At 43.0% G+C, this 27,237-nt stretch overlaps 1 protein-coding gene across 1 annotated transcript in view; it reads right to left on the bottom strand.

Annotated features, from left to right (window-relative positions):
- The window catches only part of cacna1ab (calcium channel, voltage-dependent, P/Q type, alpha 1A subunit, b), a 124,640-nt gene that overhangs the window by 18,575 nt on the left and 78,828 nt on the right, over positions 1-27,237 (bottom strand). Inside the window, exons 35-41 of the mRNA XM_053339471.1 lie at positions 26,898-27,048; positions 26,035-26,162; positions 24,626-24,722; positions 15,274-15,379; positions 14,779-14,886; positions 3,782-3,885; positions 644-765 (exon numbers count right to left, since the gene is read on the bottom strand). Of these exons, the coding sequence (XP_053195446.1) occupies positions 644-765; positions 3,782-3,885; positions 14,779-14,886; positions 15,274-15,379; positions 24,626-24,722; positions 26,035-26,162; positions 26,898-27,048 (816 nt within the window). The remainder of the gene's footprint in view (positions 1-643; positions 766-3,781; positions 3,886-14,778; positions 14,887-15,273; positions 15,380-24,625; positions 24,723-26,034; positions 26,163-26,897; positions 27,049-27,237) is intronic.

Here is a 27,237-nt window from a genome sequence, read left to right as displayed (position 1 = left end):
TGAGGGCCATTTTTATGCCCATAATACTGATGGTTACACAATGTTTAGACATCCGAAATGAACAGAAGACCAAAAACACCTCTGAAAAACATGGTCAAAGAAACCTGAAGCTAAAAAAATGACTGTATGACGCTTGGGATCCTCATACACATCATTGTACCAGTTCATTTAACTAGTCATTCAAGAGTTGAGCCAATAATTCAAGTCATTACTCACAGCTGACTTTTCTTATAATGTTTGTTTTCCTGTGACCTCCATCCTTTTTTTTTGTCAGTGTAACCTTTGTCACACTCTGTAGATAATATCCAATGAGAGGTTTGCTTTGTTTTGACTAAGCAACAGAGGTATTGTGGACTTTAAGAAGAAAACCCTGAGATATTTGAAAATGTTTTGTGCAACACAATAACAACTGCATCTACAAACTGCATCTAAAATCATACTAAATTCTGCAGCTGAGGTGTGGAGTATTAACCGGTCTCAGTGGTGACATTTTTTTTAACCAATATACTTTGCAGGAACAATACATGACATTTAATATTTCATGTCGTTGATCCAACCTGATGCACCGTCTGTCTGAATCCTGCATATATTGTAAGTTTCCATGCCTCACACACAGGTTACTATCCCACCCTGGTCCACTCACATGCTGTTGACGTTGTCCGGCTGGGTGCTGGGGAGGCCGTTCAGACCCTGCCCCCCCTGGCCGTCCGTGCCCCCTCCCTCTGAGGCCGGCGCCATTAGCTGAAACATTAATGGCGTTCGGTTCTGTGTGAGATACATGACATGGCCGGCAGGCTGGAATCAGGCACACTCAGGGGGCAGACACAGGACACAAACACAGGATGCACTCGCATCATGCACCCACACGGGGGCGCCATTGGCAAGCACATGGCTGTGGGTATCCAAGGTAAAGTTCCCTGCAAGACGACTGATCTGGGATCTACGATCAAATCTAAACTAGCTTCTAAAATGAGCAATGTAGCTTTTCCAACTTTAAAATGCTTTGACCGCTTCCTTCACATCAGCTTGGCTTGATGTTCAGGGAGGGAAGGCTGATCTCAGATCTGTGTCACAGGGGAACTTCTACCTTAGGCATTTGAGATAAGATTGCTCTTGAATCACAGGTCTTGGACCAGATCACCATACTCATGAAACACATCATTTAAGAGACATTTTACTCAAAAATCATCTTTTGACAATCCGTGTGAGCCAAAATTTTTGAGTAATATGCCATTTAGTGGGAAGTGGACATTTGATCCTGAACCAGTTGTAGTAATAAGCAACTTAGCGGAGTCCTCTCAGGGATAGTTTGCTTATGACTGCTACTGAATGTATCATCCACAGCCTGGAAGTTAACGGCTGAATGCTAAATGAGTGTGGGATGAATCGAGACGTGTTCAGACAGAGATACATGACCACACCTCCTCAGACACAAAAGAGTATCTTCTGGACAAGAGGTTACATGTAAATTAAAGAAACAAATTGCATAACACTTACACAGATGTACTATCAAATTAATCTTTTAAGTGACTGGTTATATAAGTAAGTGATTTGTCTGATGCGATAGATGGGTACCAGCACAGGTGCATTACTTATAATTATCTTAAAATGTTTTATTGCCTGTCCGAAGTTTGTCAAATCCTGTCCAATTATCACTGTTTCCTGTGCTGAGGAAAGAAATGGCTCAAGTTTGTCTCTGGACAGCAGGTTCGATACTGTTTAGCAGCAGCGGCATATGTATCAACGGATGGCTCCACAAATAGCTGATAACATACAAAGCCACTGGTCACAGGAACCTCCAACATCCCACCTATACTGCCACAGCAGACAGACAGATTCATGAACATATAGATCGGAGAGAGAATGGTCTTTGGTTAGGGAAACATGGTGACAATCGACCTGGATTGACCAAAATCGGGAGAGCTTGATAAGTCAAGGTCCCATCTCTCTACCTGAAGGAATAAACCGGAGAGCAGATCAGAATGACAGAGACGACATGGAAGACCGAAACGAGACGGGACTACAAATGACAGACTTCAAAATGGAGAGAGAAAAAACCGGGAGAATGACAGACAGTAGACAAAGAGGAAAACACCAAATAACGACATTCATACAATAAAGAACATCAACAATCAACAAACGCTGAAGACAGTTGAGACGACCACTTGAAATGATGCATATACAGTGTGAGAAGAGACGGGAGACGACACAGACAGACACACAGGCTGATTAAAGTCCTTGTGCACTGCTGATGTTTTGCGAAAGCCTGTATGGACCTTTCCATTCAGTCCAATGGGATGGTTGCATTCAGGAACATAACAGTGCAGACTGTATTTACAGGGGTGCTGTCAAAAAGAAGACGAACATACTCTCCATTCACCAATGCATTTCTCTACTCTGCAGGTTTTGATTGAGGAGTAGATGACATTTGGAGTTTGTCCTAACATGTTGTTGGTTGTAATGATTTAACCCCCCTGTCGTCCTCCTGGGTCAAATTGACCCCGTCTGTTTTGACTTGTTCCTTCTTTCCTCCCTTCCTCCTTTCCTTCCTTACCTCCTTCACTCTTTCTTTGCTCCCTCCTTCCTTATTTCCTCCCTCCTTTCCTTCCTTACCTCCTTTGCTCTTTCTTTCCTCCCTCCTTTCCTTCCTTCCTCCCTCCCTCCTCCTTCTCTTTCCTTCCCCCCTTCCTTCTTTCCTCCCTCCTTCCTTCCCTCCTTCTCTCTTTCTTTCCTCCCACCCTTTCCTTCCTCCTTCCTTCCCTCCTTCTCTCTTTCTTTCCTCCCACCCTTTCCTTCCTCCTTCCTTCCCTCCTTCTCTCTTTCTTTCCTCCCACCCTTTCCTTCCTCCTTCCTTCCCTCCTTCTCTCTTTCTTTCCTCCCTCCTTTCCTTCCTTCTTCCTTCTTTCCTCCCTCCTTCCTTCCTCCCTCCTTTCCTTCCTTCCTCGACTCAAGGACAACACGGAGGGTTAAAATCAAAGTTACGATATCGCAGGAGCAAACGGAAAGCATTACGTGACTGGAGAGATGTTTCCACATGTCCAGTATGTGGACTGAAAATACAGAGACAGAGGAAGCGAGTGCATCTCAGAGGCATTCATCGACAGGAAGGGGGGAAGAGCACTGACAGGGAGCAAAAAGGTAAGGCCATGTGGTATCATCATCGTTGTTCAGAACATCATCATCATCAACAACAACAAAGAACATACAGTCGTTGTAATTCGGTTAAAACCTTCATAACCTCCTAATTCTCCTCACCAAGATAAAACAGCCCATGGTGAGAAGATAAGGAAAACTTGAAGCAGTAGGGAAGGGAAAGATCGGTTTGCCAGTTGGAGAAAGTAAAACAGCTTGGGTAACTTTGTTGGCAGGCACGGGGAAAAGGAAGGCAGCTGGCCAAGGAAACAACAAGGTGCTTGAGAAAGGACGCTGATCTGAAGGTAGCATGCTTATAAAAAGGGTACAGCACAGGTTGCGAGGGAGGGAGGTAAAGATTTAAGGGAAGGGGAAGTGATGGGGTCATTAAAATAAAACCTTAGGAAGAAGGTGTTTGGATTGTAGCTGGGAGTCCATGTTGGATTTAAATGTATAAGACATGGTTCTTCTTATGCTTTTAAATCCATATTTGGGAGGATAAATGCACAATTCAGTCCATGGGCTGGTAAAGGTGGTATCAAGAAAGAGGGCCAGGAAGGGAGAGGAAGTAAAAAGTGGCGGGGGGTTGGGGGGGGGGTAGGAATTATGGTCTTTCCGGGTTCGGCAATATCTCTGGAATGGAGTCTACCTGTTCCTCTCGCAGGGCCTGCTGCTTTTTCGTCTTGCTCTGCCGGTAGTATTCCATGATCATCATGGCGGCGTAGATTTTGCCCACCGTCAAGTCTGTGGCTGCTGAGAAAATGACAAGTTACCCTGCAAGATTAGACCCGAGCGAGATGGGACCCTGAGCCGTGGGGGGGAATGGGAGTGGGAGGACAACAACACACACAAAAAAAAATCACTGACACAATAACATGCACGATAACACCAGGAGCTGGGAAGATTCTGTTTCATTTCCATCCATGTGGAGACAGACCTGAGCTCCCGAGTCAAGAATTTAAACTAAAATGTTCAGCTCTTGATTAGGTGGGTTCAGTTGTTTCCCACTTTAGATGAAATAGTTCAGTCAGAGAATATTTAGTTAGTGATCCCCAAGGATGAGTGAAAAAGCAAAGTAAGTATCCGTTTCTCAAATGGCGCTTTTCCACTACACAGTTCCAGCACTACTTGGCTCGGTTCGACACGGTTCCAGGAACGACCTTTTCCATTACAAAGAAGTACCTACTCAACGTGGGCGGGGTCGTCATAGCATGGCTCCGCAAAACTGCCATGACTTCGTTTTATACGCGACACAAACACATAAACAATGGAGGACATGGAGGCGATGGTGTACTTGCTGCTGTATGTGGCTTTCTGTCACACACAAAGCAAGAAAACTGAGCCGTATGGCTGTAACGCTGTTGCCAGTATTTAAAAATGGCGGGTTTGATTCTTGTGTGGGACGGCTCATGACTCTTCCAGCGACAACTCTTCTGACCAATCAGTGGCCAGCAGTCTGTTGACGTCACATTTATATCGGCTCGCCTCGCTTGAAACCTCAGCAGAGCAGGTACTAAAAAAGTAGCAGGTACCAGGTACTATCCCTAGTGGAGATGCAAAAAAAACCGAGTCGAGTCGAGCCGTGCTGGAACTGTGTAGTGGAAAAGCGCCAAATGAAGCATATTGATAGACTCCATCTTACACACAATTACCATTTCCTGTTGTACCTTTAAACGTTAAACTTGAGGTTTTATTATAACATACATGCAAACATGCTTACTTTCATGCTTGTGCAAATCACAAAACCTCATTCTCATTCTTATTGGCTAATAGATTACTTTTATACGGCATTGACAATGTCAGTTTGCTGATGATGTGTTATTGATCACCAAATTTGGGGGCTGTTAAGAGGTTACTTTATTAAACACTCAGAAATACTGTATGTTTCTCTTTTGTCTTGAAGGAACATTGGGGACCACTGTCTAAATATTCCCTGTGAAGCCTCAATTGAAACAGCTGAGCTCACTCCGGTGCAAAACAGAAACACAATTTAACAACACTGTACAATTAAATAAATCATTAACACAACAAAGGCAGTAGTCTTTTCACAGGCAGATGCTGTACTTGCTACGAATCAATGATCATACCTTTATCATTCAACTATCATCTAACTTTAGTATACTTAATGTTTAATTATAACATTAAGGCTGAGGACAAGGTAGCCACCTCACTAAAATATGGACACCTCATAGTCGTATCGTCCCTGAAAAACAGGAGCTCAATTTTTTCTAAAAACTCCAGATATGTATCCCCAGAGTTTGGATGGAAACACATAAACATTTAAAATCAGAAAAATATTGAGCTTTGTTTTCTCAATAAATGGTGGTGACCTTTTCAAAGTGGCATGGCTGCAAGTCCCGCAGCATTAAAAACTGATATTAGCATGTGATAAGAGAAGTTATCTTATACCTTTTATCATATAGCAAGGCAATAAGACATGACAATACATATCTTAAATCTCATTAGCTGACATGCACTTATAACAGGCAACCAGCTGGATATTGTAGCAAACACATGCATCATTATACTTTCTACTTTCTATTTTGTTAACCATTAAACCATTAACTAATTTTAACATGATCATTCATTCATTCATTCATATCGCTAACTTACTAGCCTCTACTATATCTATTTGACTAGTTTACTTGCTGCTGTATTACTCCTGTAGTGAAAAGACTTCTATAGAGGATCTTCTATAGCAGGCACCCCCTGATACCAGGACTGACTAAATAAGTGGAGAGTTTATCAGTGCTCGTGTGTGTTTCTGTGTGCATCCTGATGTGATGTATGTGTCTGTGTACACGAGTCTGCTAATGTGCATACAATACATGTGCAGTTCAGTGCAATGCATAATCCCTCCCAAGTTTTGGTAAAGCTATAGGCTAGAACAGGGATCCTCCTCCTCACACTCTATGTCCTTTTAATGATTTTAAAGCAAATCCTTATTTTATGCTGCAATCTTATATTTAATGCTCTATTCTAGCATTTTATTTCTCTCTTTCTATTTTTCTGTACTTTGTTTTTTTATTATTAGTGTGGTTGTGGGGGGTTAATTGTATGTTTTAATGTTTCTCAAATTACATGTTTTTCTGTTTTATGTAAAGCACATTGAGTTGCCATTGTGTATGAAATGTGCTATATAAATAAAACTGCCTTGCCTTGCCTCAAACGGCGAACTCCGGTCCGCATCCGGACCGCGGGATAAGTATCTTCGGACCCTGGTCTAATCTTAAAAAAAGAAAAATCTTCCATAAAATATTATTATTATTAAATGTGGAAGTTCGCGCGAGTCGGAATGATCCGTTTTATCGCTGGTTTAGATCATAGACTGTTATGTTGTCCTCACTACAGTGTAGCAACTGCAGCTATCCAACTAGCTAAACTCTTCTCTGCAAATGATTGACTTGAGGCATAGTGAGCTTTTCTTTGCTGTTTACTGTTCCTCTTTTGTATCATCATACAGGGCAGAGTGAAAACTGTAACATAAAAATACAAAAATCTGCATTTTACTTTTCAACATGTGCTTTTTCTCATTGTAAATACATATAAATTAAATATTTTAAAACAACCAATCAAATCCTTTTTCGTGTAAATAATATATCCTTTTTTAACAATTATTTATATTCAAACATGAAATTATCTACTTACGACATTGCCTCTGTGGCGTTTACAGCATGAATTGTTTGGATGAACACAGAAACACAGGAGGGTTGATTCAGCTAGCTTCTTCACTACTAACAGGAAGCAAATTGTACACATGCAACTCCCTCCGTAGAGAAAACCCATTTCAAAATAAAATATATTTCAAAATTAAAGCATATACAAACTTAAGCCATAAAGGCAACACACTCCCCGCCTGGCCTCTGTGAGGTCACTAACTAATTACCACATGAACTACACATGTATCTGAACATCACTTTTAGCAAGAAGTAAAACAACTTCTGAGACTGGTCGGAAGAACGTCTTTGAATGTCCTTGGTCTGTGGTCTTCAATTCCACCTTTCTCACTTTTCCATCACTTCCAGAGAAAGTCTTTGTGATCATAGCCATTGGCCAGTTGTTGCGGGCAGCTTGACTGTCTTTGAGAAGAACGAGGTCTCCTTCTTGTAGGTTTGGGTGTGATTTGTTCCATTTCCTCCTGTGCTGCAAGGTTGGCAAATACTGTCGACTCCAACGGCTCCAAAATTTATTGGCAAGAGCTTGTACTTGTCTCCATTGCTTGGTGAGGAGGTCTTTGTCTGTGAAGTCTCCAAGTGGAGGTGGGACTCCCACTTTTTGAGTCAAAAGCATTGACGGTGACAGAATGAATGGATCCTCAGGGTCATTTGAGACTGGGATTAGAGGCCTTGCATTGATAATGGCGGTCACTTCTGCCATTAGCGTGCACAAAACGTCATGGGTTAAGCGACTGTGCTGTTCAAGAAGCACTGAGTCCAGAATTCTTCTGGCCATGCCAATAAGACGTTCCCAAGACCCGCCCATATGCGAAGCATGCGGGGGGTTGAACTCCCATGAGCATCCTTGTTGGTTTAGGTACCTCTGCACGGTTGGGTCTGGTTGGTTTTTACTTATTCCAAGCTCCTTGCATGCTCCCATGAAGTTGGTGCCGCAATCAGACATGAGTTGTTTTGCAGGTCCTCTTATGGCAAAGAAACGCCTTAAAGCGTTGATACAGCTTGAGGTGTCCATTGAATCAATGACCTCGATGTGAACGGCTCGAGAGCTCATGCAACAGAACAGTATCGCCCACCGCTTGCTTTCAGCCTGTCCTCCCCTTGTGCGTCTAGTGGTGATGAGCCAGGGTCCAAAGACATCCAACCCCACATACGTGAAAGGAGGGCAGGTCTGGAGACGCTGGGGTGGCAAATCCGCCATGCGTTGTTCCTGCATTTTTCCCCTAAGCTTACGGCATGTTACACATTTGTGCAAGACAGAGTTGATGAGCCTTTTTCCTCCTAGGAGCCATAATCCTGCCGCTCTGACAGCTCCTTCTGTCAGATGACGGCCTTGATGTTTAACTTGAGCATGATGGTGCCTGACAAGCAACAAAGACACATGATCATCTTTTGGGAGGATTATTGGATTCTTCTCTCCAATTTCCAGGTTAGCATTTTTCAAGCGACCTCCGAGACAGATGAGATTGTTCTGCAAGGTTGGACTAAGACAACGAAGACTGCTGCTTAGAGGGACTGGCTTGTTCAATGTCAAGGCTTCAAAGTCCTTTGGGAATGCTCTCTTCTGAACAGCTGAGATGATGACTTTCTCAGCTTGAGATAGTTCTTCTGGAGTACGAGATAGATCACACTTATGCCATCCTTTACATTTTTCCCTGTGATTGGAAAGGTTGTAAGACCTTGCGATGTGAATTAGCAGTGCTATAGCTCGAACAAGAGAGTTGAAACTGGAGAACCTTTGAAAGCGTTCTGTACTGAGAACTTTCTCTTGAAGGTGTGTTGCATAGCTCCTCACTGATGGACGGATATCTGGGTCCAGCTCAGGTTTCACTAAGTCAAAGGACTGGACTGCTTCTGGTTCGTTCGGAGGGTTAAGTAGAAAGTCGGGTCCTGTGAACCATGTTGTCTGCGCCAGGAGTGAGGCAGGAACAGACCTCGATGCGTAGTCCGCAGGATTATCTTCTGTGCGCACGTAGTGCCATTGATCAGGCTTAGTGGTTTGGCGAATGCGCTGTACTCTATTATGTACATAGACATAGAAGCGTCTAGATTCATTGAAGATATACCCCAGAACCACTTTGCTATCAGTGAAGAACTTTGTGGAATCCAGCCTCACATCCAATTCGTCATGAATTAGGTCTGCCATTTCCACAGCCAGGACTGCTGCGCAAAGTTCCAACCTTGGAATAGTTGGTTCCGACTGGGGTGCAAGTTTGGCCTTTCCCATGACGAATCCAACATGGGTCTCACCATCTTCTTGTACAGCTTTCAGGTATGCTACAGCACCAATGGCTTTGGTAGATGCATCAGCAAATACGCACAGCTCTACATGCACTGCCTTGGCGAGAGAAGCTGCAGTGTATGTACGTGGTACATGAAGATGTCTCAAGTCCATTAGAGAGTTTCGCCATGCCTGCCACTTATTGAGCTTATCTTCAGGTAAGGTTGTGTCCCAATCAGACAGCTCTGCTGTGAGTTCGCGGAGGAGGGCTCTCCCTTGGATTGTTACTGGAGCCAAAAACCCTAAGGGGTCGAAAACACTGTTCACTGTGGAGAGGACACCACGACGAGTAAATGGCTTGATGTCATTGTCCACAGAGAAGGTGAAAGTGTCACTCTTTATCTCCCATAGGAGACCCAGGCTGCGTTGGGTAAGGACCTGCTCTCCACAGAAATCCACACCCTCCACGATTGCAGCACAGTCTTCAGGTGCAAAGGCTTCCAAGACAGTTTGGCTATTAGACACAAACTTGTGAAGCCTAAGGTTTGATTCGGCAAGAGAAGTCTGTGTTCTGCTCAACAAGTCGATGGCTTCAGCCTCAGTTGGCACAGAAAGAAGGCCATCGTCCACATAGAAGTGGCGCTCCACAAAGTTGACAGTGTCGGTTCCATGTTCTTGTGCGCCCTCTTTGATGGCTCGTCTAAGTCCATAGATAGCTACAGCAGGCGATGGGCTGTTGCCGAAAACATGAACTGTCATTCTGTAGTCTATGATCTCCTTTGTCATGTCATTATCCTTGTACCACAAGAATCTCAGGTAATTCCTGTGGTCCTGTTGCACCTGAAAACAGTAAAACATCTGTTGTATATCTGCCAGGATAGCAACCTTTTCCTTCCGGAACCTCATCAGAACTCCAAGGAGCGTATTGTTGAGATCAGGTCCTGTGAGGAGCACATCATTGAGAGAAATTCCCAAGTGTTTAGCACTCGAATCAAATACGACCCTGATCTGGCCTGGTTTTTGTGGGTGGAAAACCCCAAAAGTTGGCAAATACCAACATTCTTCCCTCTCTCCCAATGATGGTGCTACCTCTGCATGACCGTTCTCCAATATTTTTTCCATGAAGGCCATGTATTGTTGTTGCATCTCTGGTCTCTTTTTTAGGCTGCACTGGAGTGATGCAAATCGTTTGGCTGCTTGTTCTCGGTTGTTGGGTAGATGTTGCCTTGGTTGCCTAAATGGGAGTGGCGCAACCCAGCTATTAGACTCATCTCTGTAGACTTCTTTGCTCATCAGTTTCAAGAAGATGTCATCTTCAATTGAGGGTGCTAGCTTGTTGTCATGTTCAGTATGACTGAAGACAGTTTGTCCCAACACCTCTTCTGCAGGTTTACTGATTTCTGACTTGCCGTCATTTACTGCTGTGCTGTGACCAATCTTCTCTTTGATGTGCAAGAAGCTTGTGCAAGGTGGTAGGAGTGAGGGTCGACCGTTCTCAAGCACAGTCGTTTTGAAGGTGTTGACAGTCTGTTTGTGTGCACTTCCCAAACATACTTCTCCAACTAGCACCCATCCCAGGTCTAGGCGCTGCGCAAAGGGGGCATTATGGGGCCCGTTGACCTGTTCCCTGACCTTATGCACTCTTATTACATCCCTGCCGAGCAACAGGAGGATCTCAGCAGTCGGGTCGATATCAGGAATGTGCTCTGCTACTTTGGCGAGATGAGGATGGTGTTGAGCTGCATTTGGAGTCGGGATTTCAGACCGATTGTCGAGTATATCATTGCACTCGATGAGTGGTGGGAGAGGGATTATAGCCCTTCCATTCAGTGACTCGACAACGAAGTCTTCAGCTCTGCGCCCGGATGCTTCGACGGTTCCAGAACACGTCTTCAGATAGTAAGAGTATGGTTCACACTCTACATTAAAAAACTCAAATAAACCTGAGCGTGCCAATGACCTATTGCTTTGGTCATCCAAGATGACGTAGGCCTTAATGTATTTGTCTGGTTGACCTTTGTGGTATACCTTCGCCAGGCAGATCTTGGAGCATGAACGACCAATTTGTCCTGGCCCACAAACCTCAGTGCAACTTGAGTTAACAACTGTGGTAGTGTTGTTTTCTTCTCCCTCCCCGCCGTTGTGTGGTGAGGTTGAAGAAGCCTTAGCTTGAGATGCAGGTCCAGGATGCATGGCAGAGTCATGATAGGTGCTCTCGCATTCCATACACTTAACTGTATTTTGACAGTCTTTAGCAAAGTGAGTGGTTGAGCTACAACACCTAAAGCAAATCCCTCTTTCTTTGAGAAAAGTCTTTCTTTCTTCCAGGCTCTTTGCTTTAAAGGCTTTGCACCGTTTGAGGGGATGTGGCTTGCTGTGTATTGGGCAGCTTTTATTTGGGTCACTTACACCTTTCACATTGCTTGCACGTGTGTGTGCAGAATCAACATCCGTCTTGTTAACCGAAATGGGGTTCCTTGTGCCTTTAAAGGGGGCCCTTTCGAACTTTGTGGGTGAGCTGCTAGTGCTTGGGATAGAAAAACTGGGGTCATTTCTCTTCCGTGCCTCATAACTTATGAGCCGGCTAAAAAATTCAAATGGTGGAAATTGTCCTTTATTTTCTTCCTTATGTTTTGAACCAGCCGAAATCCACTTTTCTTGAAGCCCATAGGGCAGTTTTGCAACTATGGGTTCGATACCACGTGCAGTATCCAAGTAGGAGAGAGCTGGGAGGTAGCCGTCCTCCTTAGCACACTGTACTTCCATCAGCAAATCTGCTAGTTCCCGTAGCTTCACGTGTTCTTTTGCTGAAACTCTTGGGAAATTGTCTAGTCGGTCGAAAAGAGACTTTTCGATCATTTCAGGTGCTGCATAACATTCCTGGAGGCGATCCCAGGCCTTCTTAAGTGCTGTGACTGGGTTTGTTATGTGCACTGACCGTATACGTTTCACATGATTGCTGGATTCTCTACCGAGCCATTTTATCATCAAGTCCAACTCCTCAGTAGGTGTGAGGCCTAGCCCTTGTGTGACATTTATGTATGAAGACTGCCAAGCACGAAAGTGTTCAGGCTTATCATCAAACTGATATAAACTTGAATTCACCAGATCACGCCGAGCCAGGTACTGCGCCAGGTGTTCAGTTGTGGGTGTACTGTAGGAAGCTGTAGGCATGGACATGGGATAGAAGAGCTGTGCTGACTTGTTCAGGTTGGACTGACACTCTTTTGAATCCCTCTGTTGGTCAGATGCTCTGTTCGTAGCCTGATTTTCCATTTTAACTACTGGCGGGGCATACACATAGTCAAAAAAGTCATGGTGGCTGGTGACATTAGCATATGATGTTTCATTTGCAAATGCAGGGGTCTGATGTTGTGGATTAAAGGGATTGCGAGGGCTAAACAATGTCTCATTTGCTGGGGGCTGACTTTTTGGTGAGTGAGCTTTGATGGCTTCTTGATCTGGGGAGTCAGTTAAAGGACAGCTTTTACGTGATTGTGGGTCAAAATGAGAGGTGACGTATTCACTTGTCCGCTCCATTTTGTCTTCCTCTGATGGGCCTACCTCATCTAGCACCAACGGATATGCCTGGGCATCCGCTGATTCCCACACAGCTGCTTCAGCCTCTGCTGCTGCCGCTTCTCGGCGTATAGCAAGTTCTTCAAGCTCAGCATCCCTTTTTACTTTCTCAAACTGATATGCAGCATCTTTATCAGCCTTTATCTTCTGATATTCAGCTTCTCTATCGGCTATTTCTTTCTTTTGCTCAGCCTCCTTAGCTGCTCTTTCTATCTTAGCTTTAGCTTCTTGTTCAGCAAATGCAAGGCGTGCTTTAGCTGCTTCTGCTTTGGCACGTGCACGTATTAATGAGCCACTTGATGATGCAGATGACCGTGCACTCCTGCCAGCCACTGAAATCTTGTCATTTTGTTTCCCATCCATCTTACCACGATGTACAACACCAGCTTTTCACTGTCTTTTCACTATGTTGTCCTCACTACAGTGTAGCAACTGCAGCTATCCAACTAGCTAAACTCTTCTCTGCAAATGATTGACTTGAGGCATAGTGAGCTTTTCTTTGCTGTTTACTGTTCCTCTTTTGTATCATCATACAGGGCAGAGTGAAAACTGTAACATAAAAATACAAAAATCTGCATTTTACTTTTCAACATGTGCTTTTTCTCATTGTAAATACATATAAATTAAATATTTTAAAACAACCAATCAAATCCTTTTTCGTGTAAATAATATATCCTTTTTTAACAATTATTTATATTCAAACATGAAATTATCTACTTACGACATTGCCTCTGTGGCGTTTACAGCATGAATTGTTTGGATGAACACAGAAACACAGGAGGGTTGATTCAGCTAGCTTCTTCACTACTAACAGGAAGCAAATTGTACACATGCAACTCCCTCCGTAGAGAAAACCCATTTCAAAATAAAATATATTTCAAAATTAAAGCATATACAAACTTAAGCCATAAAGGCAACACAACTGTATATAAGAAAGTTTAGATATGTGACTCCAATCCTTCACTGTGTGTATTTTGGTCTCCATGGCAACAATACGTTGAAACGTTGTGACTTGTTGGGCATGCGCAGTTGCAGCGCGACCCACATTTTGACTTTATACATGAGTCACTTTTGATGCACAGCACTAAGAACAGCACTTTCCTCCTTTCTTGTGGCCTTTGTGCCTGTATTTTAAAAGAAAAGTGTTGATATTTGTTTTGTATTATTTGCAGGGGTTGTGAATTTTGTTTTGTTTTGTTTTAGGCTATATAAGTATTTATTTGAATTTATGTTAAAACGAAAAATAAGTTTTGTTTTTGAATATTTATTTGATTTTGTTTTGTTGTCAAAATTAAAAACACATTTTATAGTTGAGTCATATATATTCTATTTTTCTACTATACACCACTGTATTGTTAAGTTAGTTGGTGGTGGACACATTGATTTGTTGTGGCTTGACCGACTAATAAACGGACCTTTGACTCATTGAAACATTTTTTTTTGTGGACCTTTAAGATTTGTATTTGTGGAACACTGGGCTAGAAGGATACACAAGTTTGCATTACCGGCCACAACGTGACAGAGACCTAGGTTAAATTATCAGTAGTGGTGCCAGTGAGCGATCGTTGTTGATATAATAGTGACACCTAGTGGTTGGGTGGGGGAATTACATAGCTGATTGGTAGCAATTAACTCCACACTGGTGGGTGAAAAGAAATGGGTGCACCTCCAAGAGTCACAGAGGAAGATATATCTGGAGTCACTGATGACAACTTTTCCACAGCATATATAGGGTTATTTAAGTTAAAAAAAAAAAAGATATCCCTCTTAGGAACACTGCAAATGAGAAATTAAAAATTTTGGCTTGATGGTGACGCTACAGAAGGATCAAGGAGTCACCAAAACTAGTGGGGTATATCTACTTTAGACCAAGAATATTGAGTGTCAGTATCAAGGAAATCTGGTGGTTTGTTGGGTTTTAATACATATTGTCAATGATAAAAGTGTGTGAAACAATCTGGCTGGTAGTTGCTGAAATATTATGCTCTCAAAGGACAATTGTTTGCACATAATCTAAATTAGTGAGTATATGTACAGCTATGTGTTTATGTCATAGTGGCCTGATCAGGAGATGCAAAGCTGTGAATGACACTGGCTGGCAGAAGCTGTCCTCTTGGTGAGTTGGTGATCGGACACACGCACACCACTATGCCTTCTTCTCCTGCAACTTACCCTTATGCGGTGTGACCAGCAAGTCCAGAGTCTTCTGCGATAAGTTTGGCCAAATCGCCATCATCTCCTTTCTCAGCTCTGCATCCATTTGGTGCTTGTCTGCACCACCTGGGTAGCCCCGCAACCCAGAGTGCACACACACACACACACACATCAAGCATTCGTATCACACACATACACCACATGTGCATAAATCCACACATGGGCAAACATTTCACACACACACGAACACAAGGCAAAGAAGGTACAGACCAAAAGGGAGTCACAGTAGTACAAAATCCCCAAAGAAACATATTTAGCCATTCACACGTGTACACATTCACCCAGAACAAAAAGTAATTTGTTAGTGTCATAATATGCAATTATGAGATTAGTCGCATTTGCTATAATAATATAATAATATTGAGAGGAGAGAAGGTATACCAATAAATTACCCTCGAGATTAACTGTACTGATCATATAGTGTAAAGGGATGATAATACTTTAGAGCCGTACCCTTGGCAATCTTTATATCCAGTGCTGTCCTGATCAGCGCCATGAGGGTGGAGTTAAAATGTACCGTGTTGTCGTCTGCAACCGGCAGATCCATTCGTAGCAGCCTCTGTGGAGAGCCAGTCAGGATGACAAGATGAGAAAGGGACGTGTCCTTGCTAAAGGGTGGTGTGCCTGAACCTCCAGGGAGGGGAGAGGGTGAGGGGTTGGGGTCAGGGTTGAGAGAGCTCCATAGACGACAGCCAATTAGAGATGGACTGTGCTCGTCCAGCTATCCTTAACGTTCCCTGAGACAGATTAGATTTAAATCAAGGATGATAATGTGCCAGTAGAACACGCTGAGATACGTATCTGATCAGTTTAGCCTGATAAGTGAAGTCAGTGAATTTAAACAGCTGGCACTATTTTAGGAGAGCTTTAAAAGTCCTCTGATGAAGATGTGCTTAATTGAAGGACCACTAAGCATTTTTATGTCAAGTCTGATTTTATTAGTGCATGCATTTACAAATGCAAGAGCATTTGCTTGAAGAAAGGGAATTGAACAGGTGAGTTCCTGCGTCTCCTGAATTTCCAGTGATACTCAACAAAACAGCACAGCTATCCAATGAGGGCCATCTGCTGCTAAGCAACTGTGAGAGCCGAGAACCACAAGGAAGAACAATCGGAGCCAAAATGGCCTCCGACCCAACCTGTGCCCATGTTCCCTAAATGTGTGAATGCAGTGGTGCATTTACACATCTATGTTGTTACGTACACATATAGATATATATAACAGTACACATACACCAACCCCCCTCCCCCCTCTGATACTAGCTTCCCTCCCCACCCGCTAACACACAATTATTTGCACAGACTGCAATTAAGGGCACTTAATTGGAGTCCTTTGGAGACAAAATAGGTTGACTGGAGAACAATAACAGTATCACTGGTGTAATTCTGCTATTTTTCAGGAGACAGCTGTTGTTTTGTTCAACTGAGGCATCTTCTATAGAGCTCCCCCTACCAGTAAGGAGGTTCCCTGTCTTTACATGTCTATACCAGGTAAAACCAATGGAGACACCCGTGGATAGAACGAAACAAGCTGAGCCAGCTGGGGCGGCTTGCCGTTTCTATCCGTACCAGTTGACATCCATCAGATTTACCTACGAACATGAGCGTTGGGCACTCACGATGGCAAGCACGATAGTACGATGGCGGTGGGTTTGTGTACGTGCTCGTGTAATCCTGAGTGTGTGCGAGTGTCGGGCATGCCCAAAGCCAATTGTGCGGCAGGCGAAGGGCATCGGCCAACATCCACATCGCTCGGCAGGCAGCAGGCAGTCTCGATGTCGCCAGTAGCCATGCGACAGAGAGTGCAAGGATCGCATGCAACACCACACAACACCCCCAAGAAAAAATCCCACAAACCCGGACACACAGAGCATGCAACATGCCTTTACTTCACTACCATTATCTAACCCCCAACTCTTAAAACCTACCCAGCTCACTACCCCGCCCCCCCCTGCAACTTCCCTCAAAACCCACTTTCACAATACAAGCGGCCGTGCATCCGCGCAAAGAGAGTATCCTCAATCCAACTGGATTGATCCTGATAGATTCTTTTCTTTTCTTTTTTTTTTTTTTTTTTGTTCACTCTCTAAAATTCATTGAGCAAAGTCAAATTGGACAGTGATAATTATATCTCATAGCAAGTCAAGATCTCTCTCAATGCCAAACGGGTGCAGTGTCTTAAGGGGGTGTAAGAGTTAGAGAGGATTAGAGTTGTGGCATTCCCTGAAAGAAGAAAAAATCATAGAGAAGATCAAAAAGAGATGATTGATGTTCGTTCTGTTTTTTTTTGTTTTTTTTGGACCAACCAGACTGTAGTAGTGGTACTGTAGGGTAACGGGAAGGGGCTCTACCAAGGGGACACATGGTGGGGACAGCAGTTAGTTGAGTTAAACTAGGTGACTCTAAGCTTGGTTATGAGATGTGGTTACAGATAAAAAGGGGAGGGCGAGAATGAGGAGGGAGAAGAGGATCGTGAAAACACTGAAAGAGCAAAAGAGGAACCAAGAGGACATGGTTCAACTGGTAGAAACAGAGAGAGAAAGTAAGTGTGTGTGTGTGTGTGTGTGTGTGTGTGTGTGTCTGTGTGTGTGAGTCTGAGAGTGTGTGTGTGTGTGTGTGTGTGTGTGTGTGTGGAAAGGTAAGATAAGAGATTAAGGAGGCTGAAAATTACAGAACAAGACGAGAGAAAAAGACGAGGACTAGAAACGACACTGACATAAGTTCACTGTGAGGAGGTCAAGTTCAAAAACCAAGCGGTTATAGCGATTCACTGTTATCAAACCTACTTTTTCGACAAGTGTGAGAGGCCTAATGTCCGCTAAAAGGGAAGTTCAAAAACTTTTCTTCGCCATTTGGAGTGATCAATGTCAGGAAACCAAAGGTTCGAGATGTCTAACATTCCCCTTCTCTATTCCGACAAAACACCATGTGCACTTCCTGATTTCAAAAGGTCCTGGTAATGGACATCTTCTGTGAATTTTTATCAATGAATACTGGAAGTCTTTGATGGCTGAAGAATGTGATGGGGGCCACTGCCAAGACAAGTTGACATACTGGAGAAAAAGAAGAAGATATCAGAAGAGAGATCAAAGAAGAGAGAAGATAGAGACAGAACGGGGCTCAGATGGGACAAATGGAGAGGAATACAATGAAGGTATGATGATTGCTGACGGACAAGTGGATGTGAAGATAGAAGGACAGAAGAATGACAGAGAGAGAGAAAGAGAGAGAGAGAGTAGACATATTTCCCCTATAGGAAAAAGACAGGGGGCAAAACACAGGGGAGGACAGAGGAGAGCAAAAGAGGTTGAAAAGGAGAAAGAGTGACAGGCAAGAAGAGAGACTGTCAACCAGACTCATTAAAGTTTAGCACAGTGAAGAATTTGGATTATTGACAATAAGGTGTGTAGTATAGTAAGTATTTTCATTTTTTGGCTGGACTGCAGGGATCAGCCCTGTAAATACGAAAGCCTGTCCATCACTGACTGACTGACTGACTGACTGACGAGTTTGTACTCCAGAGGCCGAACTAGCAAGTCCGCAACCCTAACCCATACTAGGTATTGAGAAAGGCCCTATGCCCTAGTGTTTCATACACAGTCCAGCCATATACTAGGTTTTATTTATTTCTTGGTTTTACTGTATATGAAGTACTATGAGTATAATAAGCACTTCTACACTTCTAGTAGAGGCTTTGCATGAAGTGTCTAGCCTTTGAGAATACATGCTACAACATTTACAAGTACTGTTAAAATAAGTTAAGCAAATAAAGGGAGGTGATTTTCCATCAAATTCCTTCAACATAAAATTAGAGAAGGTACAGAAGGAACACTTTAAGATGGAAAGGTGCAACAATGCCAGTTATAGAAAGGCTAGCCTACTCATTACATTGTTACCTTTTGTTATTATATTAGCGTTATACCAATTAGTTGAAGTAATTTCAGGGCCAAGGTGTTAAGGGCCAACTGGCTGGATTTTCACCTCTAACTTGATCAGCAGCTCCAGCCACTAGATCATTTTAATGAATCTGGATGTCAATAAGAAAAGAGGAAGAGTAAAGACAAGAGGAGGAAGCTACTGATGTGGAGAGAAAGCGTGGACAACGATACAAAGAGACAGCGAGTTGCTGAAATGCTCAACCCAAATCTTTACCCTGGTGGTCTGAGTTTCAAAGAGAAGCCAAAGACTCTCAAGTTTCCTTTGGATATCGAAAAAAAAGCATCTTGAAAAAAGACAAAAAAAAAAAAAAAAAGGAAAAATCCAAGTGCCAGAACTTCTCCTACTCATTTCTTGTGTAGTATGTGGACAGCGTGTGTGTGTGCGTGTGTGTGTGGTAATGTAGATGTGAGCTCTATTGTACCGTCCACAGGAATAAGAGACGCAGAGGACTGAAGACAGACACACCCTTGCCGGTCCTTCTGTACCCGCATCGTAAGCAAATTGTCGCACTGTGTCGATATTATTAAGAATAAACTTTAACTACATTTCCAGAGGTTAAATGTTGTCTTGTGTATTCAATAACATTGTGTACTGTATAGAAATAGCAATGGCTCTTCTAAGATGTACATTTCGGTATTCCCATTTAAATGGTTATGGAGAATATAATTAAAATCCACAATAAATCCTGTGTATATATATATATATATAATTCACTTTTTTTTTGCTATAGAGTTGTTCTTTATTGTAAATATGAGCAATGACAGTTAAACCAAACAGGCTATAGTGAAAATAGAGTATTGAGCAGCTCATGATGGAGTTTGCTGGATTGTAATTAAAGGAAAAATATCTCGAGATCTATGCTTTAGATCTGTTTCTACATCTGGATTGTAGTTTAAATGTGTGTGTGTGTGTGTATGTGTGTGCGTGCGTGCGTCCGTGCAGGTTGCAGAAGGACAGGCAAAGCCTCCTCCGTTCCTTTACTCCTGCGGCCTGACGGGAGGAAATAATAGAAAGAGGACTGACTATCACTCCACTATCACTTCACTTCACTGCACGACAAAAGCCCATCCCTCCATCCCCGCGGTCGGAGAGAGAGAAGAGAGGACAGCGCTCACCACCACCACAACCACCACTAACAGACAATGAGGAGAACACCGCTGGGAGGAAGGAGGGAGGGGAGGAAGAGGAGGAGGAGGAAGAGAAGGGAGGTAGAGGAAGGGAAAGGGAGGGTTGTTCAGCAGATGAGAGAGAAGAGGTTTCTCCTCCCCAGCGATGGGGAGGTGTAAGAACGGAGGTAGGTAGGATAGGGAGGGAAGAGAGGAATGAAAGGAAGGTAGGGGGAAGGAGGGTGGGGTGGTGGTTGAGGGAGGTGGAGGGGTAAGGTGGGGGGCGAGTCTACCTTATAGGCGACCCGGGCGGGACACCTCTTCCCGAGGCCTAGCGGCGGACACATGTGTCTTAGCATCTGATACATGTCTGTGTAACTGATCCGGCCGCTGGGGTGGCCACAAAACACACACACACACACACACGCATTCAAACACACACACACACACACACGCCAACATACACACACACACACACACACACGACAGACAGAACAAACGAAGACGGACGACGTGAAAACGAAAGAAATCAAAACAATGAGAGGGTTAGGGAGAAGGAAGACGAAGGGGGGGGGGATTTGGGGGGGGGACGCAGATACACACAGGTGTGTTGGGGGGAAGAGGAGACATGAGGAGAAAAAAGAAAAGAAACCGACAAAGGAAGAGGAAGAGGAGGGGAGAGGGGGGGGGGGAAACAAATACACAGAGGTTATTGTTTTGATCGCTGTGGATATGTGGTTTGCTGTGGTGAGAGAAAGAGAGAAAGAGAAGAGAGCAAAAGAGAACGAGGGGGAGTTTTCTGTTTTCTAGTCTGGTATTTATTGTCGAGTACGTGGGAGGAAAAAAGAGAGAGGGAGGAGGAAGGGAGAAAGGTTTGGGAAGGAGAGGAAGGTTGAGGGAGGAGGAGGAGGTGTTATCATTTAGTTTAGTTAGTTGTTGTTGTTGAGATACCGTTCTATGCGAGGTGAAAAGGGGATTTAGGGTTTTTTTTCTTTTTTCTTTTTTTTTTCTTTTGGTCTTTGCCCTCTTTCGCCGCTCGGATAGAACTCGCAGCGGGGCTTCTAGCAGGCAAAGAAAAGCACCGCTGCTGAGGTCGGAGTGAGTCACAATGATAAAGTCAATGCAGTCCGTTACTGAGGCTGCGTGTCCACCAGGAGCCTCTTCTCACAGCCAGATGTTTGTGGGGAGCCGTCCATTACGTCAAAGAAAAACAGTCAGGATGGCTTTTTTTTTTTAAAGGGTCAGTTCACCCAAAATCACAAATGAAACATACCAATATTTTCTCATATATCTCCAGTGCTATTTATGGGAATTCAGGTAAAAGTGCTGAGGTTCGCTTCTGAGACCTCTGGCTGCCAAACCCAAAAAAATGGAGGCAGTGGTGAAAAATATATAAGTGCATTTATTCTAATACAGAGCTTTGAAGTCCTAGTCTCATGCCACTTTATACTTTCACTCTACAACATTTATCTGAAAGCTACTGTACAGTTACCTCCTTCTCAGCTGTCTACAACATTTAAATGCTGCATTAACCCATCATTAATAGTAATTTATCAATATAATAATGCAACATCTTTGAAGGAGCAATTGTGCATAATGTATATTTTCCATTTGGAATACTTAAGGAATACTTTTTTATGATATTTAATGTATGTAATAAATAAACACTCAACAGCATCAGTTTTTCTCTGGATTTACTCTGGATAAATAGTAGACCTTCACGTTAACTGTGTAATAGAGAGTACTTGTTCCAAAGAAAATATTTACTTCATAGTAAATGGAAAACTTTTTTTTGGGAGGGGTCAGGAAGATAACTGTTGGAGGTCCAATCCTCAGCTGCCCCTGTCCACATATTGAACTTCCTAGTAAATGGAAGTTCAGGCCATCTCCTTGTGTTGTACATACTCTAAAAGCAGCCATTTACCAAAAACTAATTTCTAAAAAGCAAAGTTAAGGCAGAAATCTCAAAGACTGGTATTTTTGAAATCTCTTTCCATAAAACTAAAACCATCTATATAACGAGATACAATCTGGTTAAATGAGAAAATATGTTTGGCTGTGATTTGTGTGACCTAACCCTTTAAAAAATATATTACAAGTCTAATAAGCCAAAAGGCACCAGCAGATGTTCTGACCACAAGCATCTCAGCACAGGTAACTGAAGAGGCACTTGGTGGAGACAAGACCTTTATATTTCCAGAGTCCCTGCCCCTCAAACCACACACACACTCTGCCCCCTTTCCCTTCTGTCCCCATAAACCAGAGCCACAAACAGAGCGGGTTTGGCCATATTCATTATAACTTCTTACTTAACAGTGAATAGGCCTGTTACACGCTCCACTTCAGGTGTGCCAACAAGAACACAAGCAGCTGGAGGTTATGCAACCAATGAGTAAATCATCTTCATTAGGAAGTTATTAAGAGATTATTCGTACAGGAAGTAGAGGATAGTATAATCTGGGACTGTAGGTTTGACTGTAAATAAGAAGAATCTGCATTTTCCTATACTAAACCTTATAAAACGTATTTATTTGGTGTGATCCATATAGGTTAAAAAAGATTAACCTTCCTGTTGTCCTCAGGTCAAGGAAAGAAGGAAGGAACGAAGGAAGGAGGGAGGGAGGGTGGGAGGAAGGACAGGAGGGAGGAAGTAAGGAGAGAAGGAAAGGAAGGAAGGAAGGAAAGAAGGAAGGGAGGGAGTACAGAGGGAGGGAGGAAAAGAGGAAGGAAGTTAGGAGAGAAGGAAATGAAGGAAGGAAGGAAAGAAGGAAGGGAATAAGGAGGCAGGGAGAGAGGGAGGAAAAGAGGAAGGAAGGAAGGAGAGAAGGAAGGAAGGAAGGAAGGAAGGAAGGAAGGAAGGAAGGAAGGAAGGAAGGAAGGAAGGAAGGAAGGAAGGAAGGAAGACTCAAAAGAGATGGGGTCAATTTGAGCCGGGGGGACGACAGGAGGGTTAAAGAACTCTCATTTTGAAGCTTAATTTTATATAAACAGGGAAAAAAACCCTAATTAGCTCATTTTCATAGCATGAGGCATCACATGATTAACTTTGCATTACCCCTTTATACACTGCTGTGTGCTTCCTTACATGAGGAGGATGTAACAGGTCTAAAAAATGTTTTGGATTACTTAAAAAAAAAATTTAAAGCCACTATGTGTAGGATTAGAAAGAAATGTGACTTTGGTGCCATCTGGTGGAGAAAAACAGATACTGCACTGGGATTGATTAAACAATAACTAATCAATCATTTCAGATTCTACACGTAGCAGCTTTAAAATCTGACATTAGGTTTCATAGACTTCTCAGCACAGTGGTCCAGACGTGTGACATGGAGATACAAACGACAACCAACCGTTGTCATGGAGATACAACCGACAACCAACCAGCAGCTGATTAGATTTAAATTGTGGAATCAGCTGCGTAAGTGACCCCTGAATTACAAAACCTGCAGACTCTAAGGCCTTGTTTATACGTACCCGGTTATTTTTAAAAACTGAGACATAAATCATCGTTTGGACGCAAACGGAGAATTCGCCCCTGAAAACGATACTTTTTAACAACTCCGGCCAGAGTGGAGATTTTGGAAAACTCTGTTTGCACGTTTGCATGTAAACAGAGAGAAATGGAGATTTGGGGAGCCGGTAACTGCTCCTGGGTTAAATGTGACATTGTTTATAATCTACAGTCTATGTTTATAATCTATGTGATCATGGATGCAGAATAGCAGTCGCATTTATGCTGGTGCAATCCCTTTATATTAGTGCTGTACTATGTGGAGGAATGAAGTGACGTTGTTGTTGTTGCTATGCGGGATTCTGATTGGCTAACGTGGGCTTGAGCTGCTCTTGACGGCATATATACACGGGTTAGTGTAAACGGGAACTTTTCTGAAAACGGACTGGTGTGCACGCAGTTTTTCTTGTAAACGGAGAGGATGAAATGTCCGTTTATGAAAATATACGGGCACGTGTAAACGTAGTCTAAAGCCTCGATGCCACACGGCTGGAAAACACTGATTCGTCTAACAGCTCTGAAGGTAAGCGAGCGTGATGATGCTATTCAGGCCAAGCCCTCATTGTGTACGTCTCTGCACTAACCCCACCTCCCTCGCCCTAAAACCCCCCAAAACCCCCAAAACCCCCAACTCAAACAAGAACAATGCACATTCTGCTCAACCATTTTCTGCCCAGGCAAAAATTAGACAGCAAGCAGAAATAAAAAAAAAAACAAAGGCTAAATAAATAAATAATGGAATCTGGACTCTAGTCTTTTTTTTTTTTTTTTTTTTTTTTTAACAGTAGCGCTGAATTAAAAGCGGAAACATCAGAGTAATTTCCCCAGCGTTCAGTCAGAAGACAATAGCGAGTGCAGTGCACCACCTCATGCTTCACATACCGCTATCGGTGTGTGTGTGCGAGTGAGTGTGTACAAGAGAGTGTGTGTGTGTGTGCTCATTTCTGCATTGTCCCAAACATTCTCATTGTCATGTCAGAATGCATATACAACAAAACCCCTCCCCCCCTCCCCCCCGCCCACCTCCCGCCCCCGAACACTAAAAAAAGATGATTCAATGGTGATATGAGATTAAAACAACTGAATAATGCAAAAACCCGAACAAAAAGAATCAAACCAAATGCAATAAAAAAGTTAAAGTAGGAAAGAATTTGTTTTAAAAAAGTGATAAAAGAGCGACATTCATTCCAGTCTCTTAAGAGGCGAGCAGGTTGCGTTTAAGTTTGTGCTTTAGGGGTTTGGTCCAAACCTTGCAGGCCACCCTATGTGGGCATTTCTTGCCAAGGCCCAGGGGAGGGGAGATAACTCGCAATAAACTGTACATATCCTTATAATGTATGCGCCCGCTGCAAGAAAAATACAAGGAGGGGAGATTAGGTGAAGAATCTCACAGATCACACAGAAAGAAAGAGAGAGAGAGAGAGAGAGAGAGAGAGAGAGAGAGAGAGGAGAGAGAGAGAGAGAGAGAGAGAGAGAGAGAGAGAGAGAGAGAGAGAGAGAGAGAGAGAGAGAGAGATGAAAATTGTGAGATGAAAAGGAAATAAAGATAAGGTAGAACAGGGGTGTCAAACATGAGGCCCGCGGGCTAGAACTGGCCCGTCTTTGCTTCCTGTCGTCTCTTCCTCCCTTTCTTCCTTTCTTTCTGTTTTTCTTTCCTGTCTTCTCTTCCTTCCTTCCTTCCTTTCTCCCTTTCTTCCTTCCATCTTTCCTTTCTTTCTGTCTTTCTTTCATTTCTTCCTTCCATCTTTCCTTCCTTCCTTCAATCTTTCCTTCCTTCCTTCTTTCCTTCCATCTTTCCGTCCTTCCTCCCTTCTTTCCTTCCTTCCTGTTTTTCTTTCCTGTCTTCTCTTCTCTTCCTTCCTTCCTTCCATCTGTCTTTCCTTCCTTTCTTCCTTCCATCTTTCCTTCCTTCCTTCCATCTTTCATTTCTTTCTTTTTTTTCTTTCTTTCCTGTCTTCTCTTCCTTCCTTCCTTCCTTCCTTCAATCTGTCTTTCCTTCCTTCCATCTTTCCTTCCTTCCTTCCTTCCTTTATTTTAAGGATCCCGCCCACATAAGATCATGTATGTGGCCCTTGAATGAAGATGAGTTTGACACCCCTGAGGTAGAAGAAGAAAGAACATTTAATTACACTGAGAAAGACCTTCCTCACATGCATACTCTTAGGAAAAGAGGAGGAAGAAGAGGAGGAGGAGGAAGAGGAGAGTGTTACATTCACCTCAACTTTGCACACATTTTGCAACTTGAACTTTTTTTTTTTTTTTTTTTTTTAAGTAGATAAAACTCCTCTCTTAGACGGGCCAGCGTTATCTGTCCCACTTTTTTAAAATCTTATCTTCACATGACGCAGATCCTGCATCATTATTACACTTTGTGGGCGATATCACGACACCGGTCCTTCCCCCCGGTTTTGGGAGTTTGGGAGAGAAAGTCAAGCGTTAAGAGTTATTTTACATTCAGCATGAGACAAAACAGTGTGGAGACATTTCTATTTTTGCTCAGTTTCCTGTCACATATTCGACTAGCAGAGTGTTTGCATTCATTGTTTCTAGATTCCAGCTTGTAGGTCTGTATTTGAATGTATATATAATCTTTTCTATGCGTGTTTTCACATGTGTATTGATTTCTACAGTGTGTATGTGTGTGTGTGCGCCACTCACCAGGCAGCAGGGTCGTACTCGGCCCATATCCTTACATACTCGTCCAGGTGATGCGGCCCCAGGATCGAAGAGTCTCTGGTCAGGTACTCAAAGTTGTCCATGATGACGGCCACAAACAGATTGAGCATCTGAGCCGAGACACAGAAACACAAAGAGGGATCAGATTCATTCATTACAGGCCTGGTAAAAATATGTCAGATTTAAAGGACCAGAGTGTGAGATTTAGTGACATCTAGTGGCGAGGTTGCAGATTGCAAACAAATGAATGACCCTCCTCTTCCAAGCTTTTAGGAGAAGCATGAAAAATGCAAAAGGTTCTCTCAAGAGTGTTTAGTCTGTCTGTTCTGGACAAGTGAAGAAACATGGCAGTGCATCATGGTGGCCTTAGTGGAAGAGGATGCACTCCCTATGTTAGGGCTGGGCAATTAATCGAAAAATAATCGAAACCGACATTTAGAATCTCTAATCAACTTAATCTTGCTCATGTCAATTAATGGTGGTGTTCACTGTTGCCATGACAACAAAGGTTGCATATCTTTTTCTTACAGACCTCCATTATAAAAATGTGCTGACAGTTTTGAAAGAGACAAGATCAGTCATTCCTCACTGTATTTTTAAACCATAAAGATGTAAGAACGATTTTTTATTTTTTTAGCGTAAATGTTTTAAACACCATCCAGCAATAAATAATACATCTATTATCGAAAAACTAAGAAGTCAAGAAAAAATAAGGAATTATTAAAAACACTTCTCCATTTTAGTTGTATGTAATGCAACAACTAACTAGTTCTAGTAAGGAGACATATTTGTAATGCATAATTTTGATTAATAGTTAGTTGATTAGTTGTTGTTTTTTTTCTCACCAGGAAAGAGCAGAGGAAAATGAAGGAGACAAAGTAGGTGTAGGCGAAGGTGCTTCCACACTCGGGCTCTGTGTTCCCTGAGTCTGGGTCGCACTCTTTACCGCCCAGGCACGATAACATGATCTCATGCCACGCTTCACCTGTAGCGCTCCTGAACGAGGGCAAACACAAAGAGAAAGTTAGTGAGTGTACAGCCATAAAAAAAAGAGGTACTCTCATCATATCATAGCTATGGCACATCTTTGGTAATGTGTGCATGAACCATAAATATATTAACTGAACTTAAGAAACTTGAAACTAACTGTTTAAAACCAGGCGGGGAGTTCTGGTCCTCTGAAAT

The sequence above is a fragment of the Scomber japonicus genome, chromosome 2 (assembly GCF_027409825.1).
Source record: "Scomber japonicus isolate fScoJap1 chromosome 2, fScoJap1.pri, whole genome shotgun sequence".
In the NCBI taxonomy this organism is placed as follows: domain Eukaryota; kingdom Metazoa; phylum Chordata; class Actinopteri; order Scombriformes; family Scombridae; genus Scomber; species Scomber japonicus.
Note: the sequence above shows the minus strand (reverse complement) of the source record. Positions and strands in the feature narration are given on the sequence as shown.